General features: G+C 42.2%; 1 protein-coding gene across 1 annotated transcript in view; it reads left to right on the top strand.

The window, feature by feature from the left end:
• The first annotated feature begins 1,345 nt into the window (after positions 1-1,345).
• The window catches only part of phldb1b (pleckstrin homology-like domain, family B, member 1b), a 108,685-nt gene continuing 96,912 nt past the window's right edge, over positions 1,346-13,118 (top strand). Inside the window, exon 1 of the mRNA XM_083773655.1 lies at positions 1,346-1,602. Coding sequence (XP_083629781.1) covers positions 1,576-1,602 — 27 coding nt within the window. The 5' untranslated portion in view covers positions 1,346-1,575. The remainder of the gene's footprint in view (positions 1,603-13,118) is intronic.

The following is a 13,118-nucleotide window of genomic DNA, read 5'->3' on the forward strand; positions in this document are numbered from 1 at the left end:
AAGCAGTTCACAGGCTGTGATGGTGAGGGGCCAGGAAGCCAGACTAAACATGGATGAACAGCTCTGTGCTTGTTGTTTTACATGCATGACTCATCAGCAACTCTTCTGACATGTTGACTCTCTGCAACACTGGATGTCATGCGGTGTTGTCAACCAGCGGGTCGTGGTCCAAATGTGGTCCTTGGGCACAAAACAACTAGAGGATATTGCATTATGAAATAGTGTCGTAGTCAGTGTAACTTCAATATTTCATTGAAAACGGTCATAGTGCAGTGTACAATTAAAAAGGAAAATGTGTATGTATGAAACAGGATGCTTGTGCGCAATACAAAGATAGAGCTAATGGCTTCAAATCCAGCTCATGACCTGCATGCATCATGTGGTCTCACTAGTCTGAGCCTCTCCTCTGTTATCTGAAGAATAAATACTCGTATTACTTCGGTTAGGTTTTCCCAAAGTTAAAACAAGGGCTCCAAAGTGTTGCATTTGCAAGCATATGCACTTAAGATGACCTAGATAATCAAACGCCACATGAAACGCAGGCAACATGATAGAACTTCAAAAATATCAAAGAACGTATTGAGGAAATGACTCATGATGAACTTCTGTTTTAAAGTTAATTTGTATTTCCTACAGCACAGTGGAGAGAGACAGGAAGGAGATGACACTGCGTCTCCTGCTGCATCTCCCTGGGGATACCGCATTCCTACTGGTTGAGCCACCATGGGACCCTGATATAAACATTTAAGTTTTGTGAATGAGAGGTGGTGTCAGACTAGACTAGAGTAAGGTGACATTGACATTCCTACAGGATCTTAACCAGTAGGGGGGAGGGGGGGGGGGTGACCTTGATGAGACAGAATTATCTGTAGGTTTAGAAACTCGTGGTTCTGTTTTAGAGACTCCTAACTGGACAAGCGTGGGATTATTTCCAAACTTTTCCAAAGGGGGTGCGCGGGTGTGTGTGTTCGTGCGTGCGTGCGAGCTAAAGAGAAGTGAACAGAGAAGTCCTGTCTGTAAATCACACGTGGCTGAATCCACTCAAATCCTTTATGAGCCAACAGATGGGGTCAGGGCTGGGAGACATGGAGGTGGGGGGGTCAAGGGACAACAGGGTTTAGGTTTACCACCACCCCTATTTGGAGTTCGGGAGCAGGGAGGAGGAGGGGGTGTGGGTGTTAATAGTAGCCCGGAGGTCATAAAAAAGAGGGTGTGTCTGGTTCACGAATGAATGAGCAGTGATAAGCTTTGAAAAGGCTTCCACAGCAGAGAGAGACAGAGAGGAGCAAAGACAATAGACTCAACAAGACACTGTTATCACTGCTGTTTTACACACAGGCTCCCAGCACAACGCTGACAGCAAAGCAGACTATACCAAGTTTGGAATCTCTCTGGGTTTTTTTAAGATAATTTTCTATATTTCTTTTTGTTTGGAATATTGCATGATTGTTTTACCTGCTGTATGGTTGGACCAAAATATGTTTTCCTAGACGGGGTGGAATCAGGCAGGTCCGGTGAAATCTGCTACATGTGAAGATTCAGAAGTTGGGAACCTTTCACACCAAGGACGATACGATGATGCTCAAGAAAGTGCGATTTAAGGTAAGCGGATACACTGTTTGTGGATCTTATAACTCATGCTTGTGTGGTTGTGAAAGTTCTGTGTGAATGTGATTGTGAAAAAATAACGATTAGTCAGCATCATAATACTGTAGTACCTATTGAAAATCTGAACGGAAATCTGAACTCCAGACATGGTTCCAGTACTGAACTGACCACCTGTGTGCTTAAATGTCATCTATTCTAACAGAAATCATCCTGTCAGAATTTGATAAAATACATTCAATACAGATAGCTCTGGTCCATAGCCTTCTACTGCTACGAAGCAGTAGAAGGCTATGGACCAGAGCTACAATACAGAGTAATATTTTATTCCAACCCTCTATTATTATATGACTTTTACACATTGCACCCTATGTTGAACTATCTTCCTCTTGTTGAGTGAATGTCAAACCACAGACTCGCATTATTCACCTAATACAGTATGCGCACATGTCTTGTGAACTTTCTGAAGAGACTTCCAACTGAAGAGTTGGTGAAGGTCGACACACTGTGCCGCTATAACCCAAGTATAGACAGCACAACAATGTTGTCATATTCCTCTAAGCCTCTTGATTGACTCTCAAGCTACTCCTCCATAATCCATTCTCCGTTTTCCAGTTCCTTCAAGTAATCTTCCACTCATTTGGGATGTTGGCATAGGCAGACCTTCCTCCAGCTTATTCATTGCCGGGGCCTGCCTGCTGAGCCGTAGTTCAAAGAGCGAGAGCTGTAGGAGCTCAGCCCGCATGGCGACACTGTAGTGATAATTACAGCCCGTGGCCAAGCTCCGTTTGGCCTGGATCCTAACAGAGTAAACACACATCTGCTAGTATTCACCTCGGCATCCACGTACGGTAGCAGTGTTTTATCAATTTGGATGGCAGAACATGGAAACATGAAGTCCAAGTTGGGCACACGCAATCTCAGATCATCATGTTGATCTCAGAACTGCTCTACCCCAGTATTGACCATTGTAGTTGTGGTGTTGGACTGTTGGTACTGATTATATGAAACCCACAGGTCAAAAACGCTTGATAACTACCCAGGTTGGTGTAATGTTTTCATCTGTAACTTTGCTGGATTAGGCTTGAATCCCTTCTTTTCTTTTCTTTTGTATAACATTTCCATTTTAGCTAACCCTCTTGTCCAGAGGGACTCACAGAGTGAATGATCTTCTACTTTAGTTACTTTGACAGAACAGTACCGATGGACACAACATGGCTGTCAGAGCAGAGGGAATGGAGCATTGGACCTTTCTGTTATGACAAGGTCAAAATGTCAGTCCACTGAGTCAGCTGTCAGAGCCACATTGATATGATGTTGTCTATCTGCATTAGTGTGTGTGTGTGTGTGTGTGTGTGTGTGTGTGTGTGTGTGTGTGTGTGTGTGTGTGTGTGTGTGTGTGTGTGTGTGTGTGTGTGTGTGTGTGTGTGTGTGTGTTTTTGTACATTTTTGAGGGAACGTGTGTGTGTGAGTGAGTGAGTGAGTGAGTGAGTGAGAGAGAGAGAGAGAGAGAGAGAGAGAGAGAGAGAGAGAGAGGGAGAGGGAGAGGGAGAGGGAGAGGGAGAGGGAGAGAGAGAGAGAGAGAGAGGGGGGAGAGAGATAGGGATAGAGAGAGGAGTTACCAGAAGGTAAGAAGGAAACAACAGAAACATGGAAACTAGTTAGGTAAAGTTAGCTTAAGTTGTGGCAAATCTGCAAAATAAATGCTTACCACTAGCTTTCTTCACAGATGTGTTCATAAAGGTGTCTACTATCACAGAAAGAAATGTTCCAACCCAACTCCCTTGGGAAACTTTGTGACAGCTAGTGGCTATGGCCGAATTTTCGTGCAAAACTCATGCTTGGAATGGATTCAGCATCATGAAAACACCCTAGTTTGACATGTCACATGCTACTTAAAGTATAATGAAATTTGGAATTCTTTGCCTTATATTGGTTGATAATGGTACCCCAACTTTCAGCAGCTGTCACAAAGTTTCCCAAGGGAGTTGGGTTGGAACAAATTTTCCTGTGACAGTAGACACCTTTATGAACACATCTGTGAAGAAAGTTAGTGGTAAGCATTCTTTTGCAGATTTGCCACAACTTAAGCTAACTTTCCCTAACTAAACAGAAAGAGGAAATTGGATGAATGCTGTGTCTGTGTGTGGAATTTCCTTTCAGTGAGTCTTCAAACTTCCCTGCTTTTCTAAACTAAACTCACAATAATGTGTTAGATTTAGAGAGGGATGAATGAAGCTGCTGTGTTTGCCCACCTCGCTCTTCAGTATCAGTGTTAAGTTGGAAAGAAAAGGCTACACGTTGACACAGATAAGATGATGAAGCACTTATTCATTATGTCTTACTCTCTCTGTGTAGCTTTGGAAAAGGGTGGCAACAAAGCTGTGCTGTGCTTCCTTATCACAAACTAAGAAATAAACAAAAACAATGCCTTGGCTCCAACAAAAAGAACATGAAATGGACTGAAGTGTCTGCATCTCTCGAAGATTAACCGAATGCCTTCTATGCATGCTTAGACCCCAGCCACAGACAAGCAAATGGACCAGGACCCCTTCCCTCTAGAAATATGTAGGGCAGATGTGAGCAAACCCTTCGAAAGCATAAATACACAAGAAAAACTCTATGCTAACAGACTGTGCCTTTAAAAAAAGACCACCATTATTCTTCTCCCTCAGACAAACAAAAAGGTATGATCGACTATCACCCTGTAGCACTCACATCGGTCATCGTGAAGTGATGTCACGTGAGTGCGGCACTCATCGCTGCCACACACACTAGACCCACTACACTACAGTCTGCCTACAGAAAAAAACACAGGTCAAGAGATGGCGCAGTCACGATCCCTCTCCACATTGCCCTCTCCCACTTGGAACTGAAGGACACATTATATGAGAATGTGTTGAGCCTCATGCCAAGCTCATCACCAATCTGAAAGATTTGAGACTGAACAACGCCCTGTCCTGCAATCCTGGATGTCTTGACAGACAGACCTCTGTTAGTGGAGTATATGGATTGTCAGCAGCACCTTCCTTCCCTGTTTCTGTAGCCAACTGTATTCAATTATTACCATGGCCTGCATTAACCATACCCACTTTAACACTGATACTGCAGCCACTGTGTGTGTGTGTGTGTGTGTGTGTGTGTGTGTGTGTGTGTGTGTGTGTGTGTGTGTGTGTGTGTGTGTGTGTGTGTGTGTGTGTGTGTGTGTGCGTGCGTGCGTGCGTGCGTGCGTGCGTGCGCGCGCGTGCGTGCGTGCGTGTGCTCTGTGTACACACAGCAGAATCTGCTACCAGTTTGTGCTATTTTTATTTGTAATTGCTACTTGTATTCCTAATTGTATAGTGGTTTTCTTATTTGATTTTCTATCTACTCTGGTGAGGGAGTTCAATTAATTTCATTGCCTGCATGTGGCAATAAAACACCTTGAACAATTCCAAACCAGTATGTCTGTTGATGCTGTTCACAGCAGGACCACTGGGTGTCGCTAGTCTTTTACTCATCCATGACTGTTGCTATTCCCATTTTCTAAACCGCCTCAGGCATACAAATATATATTCTTTAATATATTCATGAGAACCCTTGAGATTAAATCTGCAGCTGCGGCACAGAAATGTAAGACATGTAAAAACCAAATGTTGGCCATTAAATATTCCTCAGATACTTTAGAATCTAGCATCTATCAGCTCTCAACAGTTATATACCGATTCATAGGCAACTTCATCTCGCGACACTGTCGAAGGAGGGCTGAATTAAGATGATGCAAAAGGAGCCGGTAGCGTGACGTAACGACACACGCTGTGTGTGTGTGTGTGTGTGTGTGTGTGTGTGTGTGTGTGTGTGTGTGTGTGTGTGTGTGTGTGTGTGTGTGTGTGTGTGTGTGTGTGTGTGTGGATATCATCTCCGTGCTATAATGCTGATCGTTGCATGAAATGACATGTAGGCCTACGTATGTAGTATGAGTATGATATGCTCTCGCTGTGTGAGATTTGGCCTCCCACTCTGTTCGCCAGGGGACAACATGTAGGAGGCGTCATACAGCAATCCGTCAACTACAACTATATAGGCCTATCTCTAGACACTGACCCGTTTGTTTGAGCTCTTTTGCATTCCTGATCGTCGTCCTCCAGTGAGTGGTCCTAAACTGACAGAGCCCTCCAGTGATTTAAAGCCATTTGGCTCGGTGATTGAGATTCTCCAATCATGTCAAAGGATCAAGTGCAGCGCCCATTCAGCCCCCCTTTGATGTTCTTAACGAGCGCTTCCGTCAAAACCCTCTAGCGTTCCACTGTGCAGTGTGCCAGGCACTGTACGTTTTATAAAATGTGCTGGAAATATGTGGGGGTGGCCCGGGTGGGTGGTGTCTGGTTTGTGTACTGTAGTGTGTGTGTGTGTGTGTGTGTGTGTGTGTGTGTGTGTGTGTGTGTGTGTGTGTGTGTGTGTGTGTGTGTGTGTGTGTGTGCTCGCGCACACGTATGTGTTGTGTGTGTGTGTTGGGGGGGGGGGGGGGAGCAAAACAAAATATGTTTTTCATTAAAGATGAAAGGAAAGGGAGTTTTTTTTACTGTCTCAGCCATTTATTCTGGTGTGTGGGTGTGTGTGTGTGTGTGTGTGTGTGTGTGTGTGTGTGAGAGAGAGAATTATTGCCTTCTCTCTTCTCTCCTTTCTCCCTTCTCTCATCTCTCATGCATACTATTACATTAATTATTTATATACATCACACATTCATGGAACATTTAATTCATAGAGCAGCAGAGGGTCATAGGCCAGTGTTTAAAATGAAAACAGCTATGTCTTTAATGATTCAATCCGTCAAGTGTCATTCAAGGGTTAATAGAGACCCAGAGAAAAGCAGACAAGCTTCACGAGGTCTTGAAATCCTCGACATCGCAACAATTAGCCACTGAGACTGGGTCTGGGCCTTGTATGTGATGTGTTAAATAGTGGGGTAATTTGTTGGATGGATAGAGGGAGTGTCTAGAATGGCCTGGGAATTCCCAGATATGAATTATTCATCAGCAATTTTCTGTGGTGGTCTCAGTAATGATGGTAATGTGTAGTTTCCAGTAATATTTTGGGACGTTTGATTTGAAAGAGATTTGAAAGAGAGGTTATTATTAGTTACGTAATAACTGTAATTAACTAATTGAAACTATTGTATTGAGTGTTTTGTCAGAGTGATTGTTATTTGGGACTCTTTAACTGTGCTATCTCCTCATAATATGCCTCTCGGCACACACAGAGATGTTTTCTCTCCTGCTCTGCTCTCTGGTGGATTGTTATAGTGGTACCCAGATGTTTGATTTGAAAAGGAATTATAATGAAAACATTACACTCTCACTCTGTAATCGTGAATGATAGTTTATGCATTGTTTTAAGGGAGTCAAGGCAATTGTATTTGTATAGCGGCAAATCGCGATAGAAGTTATCTCGGGGTTGGGAGGGAGGGAGGGGTGGGAGGGCAGGTTGAACAGCAAATGGATTTGGGATTCAATTAGTCTAGGTTGGTTTTTCAATTTGCAAATTTATTTTCTTACATTTTGTTTTTTGCTCCTTTTATATTTCTATGACCACAGACATGTTTTTATTAATTTGGAACATTTCCTGATTGAATACCCCATACGCATGAATTATGGTTAGATTAAATGTTTTTTCATGGAATGTTCAAGGCATCAATGATGCAAAAAAACTTCGTGGATGCCTGGACATCTTTAAGGAGAAAGCTGTAGATGTTGCACTATTACAGGAAACACATTTACTAAATGATGATATCTGTAAATTAAACAATGCTGACTTTAAGGTAGCAGCTTTTTCTGCAGCCCAAAATAGAACAAAAGGAGTGATTATTCTGCTTCGGTCAAATCTTAAAATTAGCATTATTAAAAATGGAAAGGACCAAGAGGGAAGAATTGCTTATGTGAAAACTGTTATTAATGGACAAAAAAATTGCATTTATTTCAGTGTACGTGCCCAATACCTATAACAACTTATTTTTCGTATCGTTGTGTTCGATTATTAACGAAATGAACAAATTTTAAATCATATTGGGGGCTGACTTTAATACAGCCGTGGAAACCATAGACAGAACATCCAGGACTAATGTTAATTCACCAAGCACTCGTGCTGTAAAGAATTTGATGCATCAGTATGCCCTTGTAGATACAAGGCCTGGTTACAAAATTCATTTGGAAGGGGGAACGACCAAGGCTGAAGAATACAATTCTTTACCAAAGTAAACAACAAGGTGGATTTGAATTGCCCAATTTAGAATGATATCACATCTCCTTTGCCATCCGCTCACTTGAGAAATGGTTTTCACAAGAAGAGAATATCCCATGGCTTCTGATGGAACGCAGTATAGTCACACCCTACAAATTGAATGAAGTTCTGTTCAGTGGCACATTGAGTAAATACTGCCAAAACAAATTTGGTCCTATCATATCTCATTCCATTCATATATGGCAACAAGCCGAAAAAAATGGAAAATTGAATGTTAAATGGCATACATACACCAATTTTTTCAAACACGTCATTGTGCTTAGAACGCAAACCCTTGGTCTTTCCATCCTGGTCCAGTTGTGGCATCCATACTCTCTCTGACATATTCAATAATGAGGGTTTAAGATCATTTGAAGACCTTAGGAACAGCTATGGTTTACCAACAACCTCTTTCTTCTTCTATTTACAGTTAAGAGCAGTTCTTCGAGCACATGAGGTGCCGTGGAGAAATGCTCTACCTGTTCACCCACTTTTTGATTACATAACTAAGATTCCCAAATCTGAAGGCTTTGTATCTTATTTGTATAAGAAGTTAAGAGAATCTACATATCCGCCAATGGGTGTCTCTACAGTCTGGAACGTCGATTTAAAGAGTTGGCAGCGGCCGACCAATTGGAAAAGAACTTGGGAAAATATTTCTCTCTCATCAAGAAATTATAACTATCAAATGTTGAATTTCAAATTTATTCAAAGATTCTATTTGACTCCAAGAAAACGGTTCCAACTCCAGCTCTGTACGACACCCATTTGCACCCTATGCAACAATAACAAACTGGGGACGTATATGCACATGATGTGGGAGTGTCCAGATGTCAATAGTTTTTGGTCTAGAGTTTCAGAAGTAGGCTACTATCTGAGGTAATGGGAACTAGAATTCCCCTCTTGCCTAATATTTTCCTGTTGAATGATGATTCAGCGATTGGGTTGACATTGACAATGCCACGTAGAAGACTCCTGCTCTTAGGACTGACAGCTGCAAAGAAACTGCTCGTCCTAAGATGGAAACCTCCCCATAAACTTGAGATCTCACAATGGATCCTCTCATTAATGGACATGATCTCTCTGGAACTCTCTATAGCTCGATCCAATGGGGCACAAGAAAACACACTTGACGTCTTATCCACAGCACTAGAAAAACTTAAATCATGCCAACGTCTCTGATAACTGTTATTTTCTCCTTTTTAATTTGATTTTTCCAATTGTAAAATATCTGTCTCGCCTTATTTACTATTATTATTATTATTATTATTATTATTATTATTACTATTATGATTATTTTTGATGTATTGTAACCCTGTATCTGTTTTGCTGTTCAACCTGTGGGGTGGGAGGGTGGGGTGGGGGAAACCCCCTTTTTCTTTCTTTTAACAAAAAATAAAATAAAAAACTTGATCACAAAAAATAAGTTATCTCAAGGCACTTTTCATAGAGTAGTCTACTTTATGACTGTAAAGTTAAATTAAGTAGGGATGTAAGCGTTGTCCCATCCGGATTAAATCACCATGTCATTTAAAAATCTAACATGCTCCTACATCAGTTGTTCCCAAACGTTTTTGTGTCAAGGACCCCCAAATCGTCACTTATTAGGCCACGGACCCCCCATTTGAAAACGTATGCCAGTGACCCCCATAAGGGAGGATTTTTACGGCTCGTGATTTCATGGACCCCCAGTTTGACACGCATTAGGCTACGGACCCCCGATTTAATGGCATTTCTATCTCTGATACACCCCAATTTATATTGTAAAATCACTGTTAATTTAACTCTGAGCGTGTACAGATGGAACCAAATGGACCCGTCAGGGTCCATTTGATTAAAGCGTCCACAGTTAAAGCATCCCAAATAACAATCACTCTGACAAAACACTCAATAAAATAGTTTCAATTAGTTAATAAGTTATGGACCCGTCAGGGTCCATTTGGTTAAAGCGTCCACAGTTAAAGCATCCCAAATAACAACCACTCTGACAAAACACTCAATACAATAGTTTCAATTAGTTAATAAGTTATGGACCCATAAGGGTCCATTTGGTTCCTAACTATCTCTAATTGAGCTACTGTATACTGTAGGTACCCCCTGGGCCCTGGAACTCCCTCAAGTACCCCTGGGGGTCCCCGGGCCCCAAAATAACAATCACTCTGACAAAACACTCAATACAATAGTTTCAATTAGTTAATAAGTTATGGACCCGTCAGGGTCCATTTGGTTAAAGCGTCCACAGTTAAAGCATCCGAAATAACAATCACTCTGACAAAACACTCAATACAATAGTTTCAATATAGTTAATAAGTTACAGACCCATAACTATGTCCATTTGGTTCCTAACTATCTCTAATTGAGCTACACTGTAGGTAGGCCTACCCCTTGGAACTCCCTCAAGTACCCCTGGGGGTCCCCGGAGCCCACTTTGGGAACCCATGCTCTATACATGTCTGAGATTTCAAGAGCGCTGTCTATTACCGCTATATTAGTTTTGATGCTAAACAGTAAACACCTTTCTGTCAGCTCGCTGTCACTAGTTGGTGGATAATGTCCGTGTATATGTGATACCATAGCCTACCGAATGATTGGAAATTGGCCAGGGCAGGCTTAATATATAGCTATTCCTTGACCTCAATTTCAGTGGAATTGAGGTCTACGTCTATATTTCACACAAAACCATTTGCCTCAGCCTGGTGAGAACCTGAACTATTACTTAATATGCTATTGGGTTCAGGTTATTTCAGGTTAGTTCTTATGGGGAGTTGAATTGAACGTTGTCAGTCAGTCAGTAAAATATATAATGCATCTATAGGGCTGGCACTACTGGTATATAGAGCATCTCAGACTGTATCACCAATCACCCAGTAAGTTTCCAGTGGTGTCGTTTACGGCTGCTGTGAGTGCGGTTGAAGGTGAAAATGCTGTGGTGGTCGTACCAAACAACACCACAGTTATTGGACTGGAAGAATGACTACCTTGTCTGATGCTATAGGGAGAGGGAGAGAGAGAGAGAGAGAGAGAGAGAGAGAGAGAGAGAGAGAGCGAGCGAGAGAGAGAGAGAGAGTGAGAGAGGGAGTGTGAGAGAGAGAGAGAGAGAGAGAGAGGTAAGAGTCCCAACAGGAAAGCTGACCGAGAGGGAAAAGAGAGTCACAGAGAGAAGCGAGGCTGCTAAACAAGGGAAAGTGTGTGTAAGAGGGGTGTGTGTGTGTGTGAGAGAGAAACAAGGCTGCTAAACAAGGAAAGAGTGTGTTTAGAGTTAGAGGAGTGAGAGGAGAGAGAAGGTGTGTGTGTGTGTGTGTGTGTGTGTGTGTGTGTGTGTGCGTGTGTGTGTGCGCGTGCGTGCCTGCGTGCGACGTGCGTGCATGCGTGCGTGTTCCACACAGTGCAGGCACATGGCTTCGTCCCACTATGTTGTGACAGGGAGGGAGCGTGGACGTAGTGGAGAGTGACAACGTGAAAGACAGAACAGAGACGAAGAAAATCTCTCTCCCCGGGTTTCCTGTCCTGCAGATCTTTCTCTTCTTTTTTTTTTACGTCTTTTGTCAGAAGCTGTTTGTAGAAAAACCTTCTGCTTCCCATAGGTAATGTACAGTCTTTTCCTTTGTCAGCTGAGTTTTACTACACCTGGCAGCTTGTTGTTAGAGATGATGGTGTGTGTGTGTGTGTGTGTGTGTGCGTGTGTGTGCGTGCGCGTGCGTGTGCGACTGTGCGTGTGCGACTGTGCGTCATCATGACCAAACTGAGTTTGTGCTTGCGTGTGTATGTGAATATGTTATGTAGGCCTATGTGTGTATTTGTGCCTTTGTGTGAAGGTGTGCTGTGTTTGCACTTCAGTAATGCAGAGCTATAGTTATTAATGACCTACAAACAACACTAGTTTAAGTTATTCACACTTGGTGTATTATTAAGCAATGATATGCTGTGCAAGAAGAGTTGGCCGTCCACACTGCTTTACAGTTCTTATTTATTGAGACCAGCAACAGCCAGAATGTTAAGAGGGTGACAGTACAGGGGAGCACGCATGCATATGCGCACACACAACACACGCACACACTAACATATAGCACTTAAGCCCTGTTTTTGTAGTTCATCATACGGCTGACACCTTGCGGTAAAAAGTGTGTGTGTGTGTCACAGTCACAGACTTTTGTCATTCATTGTACAGTCTAGGTCTTGTATTTCTATGTATTGTTCCCTGGTCTAGTTTTCATGGTTCTGTTTGTTTGCTCCAGCTGTGTCTCATTTTGTAATCAACACTCATGTGTATATTATGTCAGGCTTATTCCCCAGTCAGTCCTTGTTGAGTCATTGTATCCTGTCACCTGTTTCAGTCTGTTTTAAGTTGTTCATGTTCACCTGTCTTCTGTATTAAAACACCAATTCATGGTTTTGAACACTACATGCCTGGCTAGTGGCTGTCCTGCGTTTGGGTCCTTACCTCACCTACACATGACAGTGTGTGTGTGTGTGTGTGTGTGTGTGTGTGTGTGTGTCAGAGAACATATAGCCCAGGAAAGACTTACATATTATTATGATCTCAGGATTACTAGTAACTACTCTGACTAACAATATATTGTTATTATATTCATAGCGTGGGATCAGGTCTGCTTTCAGAAGTCAGACCCAGCATCCATCTTATCCAGACAGACAGCGCAGACAAAACCATTCTCTCATGTCAGCAAAACTCAGCATGTTATAGTTTCAACCTAGGTGTGACATCAGTCTGTTGGTGCTGTTGTGGTACAACCAAGATAAGTAAGGGATCTTCTCCCAGGTGTGAACAAAATAACTAAAAGTTTATTTATATATCCATACGCTTTGAATAAAAGCATTACACTGGCATATTGCTATCTCATTTCTTATCCAGTTTTGCTATTTCAAATCAATACCAGGCTACATGAAGTCAAAGGGCCACTTTACATGATTTAATTAGTGTATATTTTTCATTCAATTTCTCTAATTAAACTAAACATTTTTATTAATCTTGTAATAGATTTCCCCCCGCCTCAATCTGATTAGGCCTACTACTTTCTGATTACAGGGTCCACCATATCTTGTGATCAGTTCATAATCTCATAACGGCTCACTCAGGCATCCCTAAATGTAGAAGTGATGATTGACAACACGTGTTCTCTCATAGAACAGCAGACTGACGACAGACACCGGAGGGAAAGAAAGACGGAGAATGTTGAGAGGAAAAGAGAGGAAAATATAGTGAGAGGCGGGGATGACGGAAGGAGGAAGAGAGAGGGAGT

The sequence above is a fragment of the Protomyctophum parallelum genome (assembly GCF_964188405.1).
Source record: "Protomyctophum parallelum genome assembly, chromosome: 9".
Taxonomy (NCBI): Eukaryota; Metazoa; Chordata; class Actinopteri; order Myctophiformes; family Myctophidae; genus Protomyctophum; species Protomyctophum parallelum.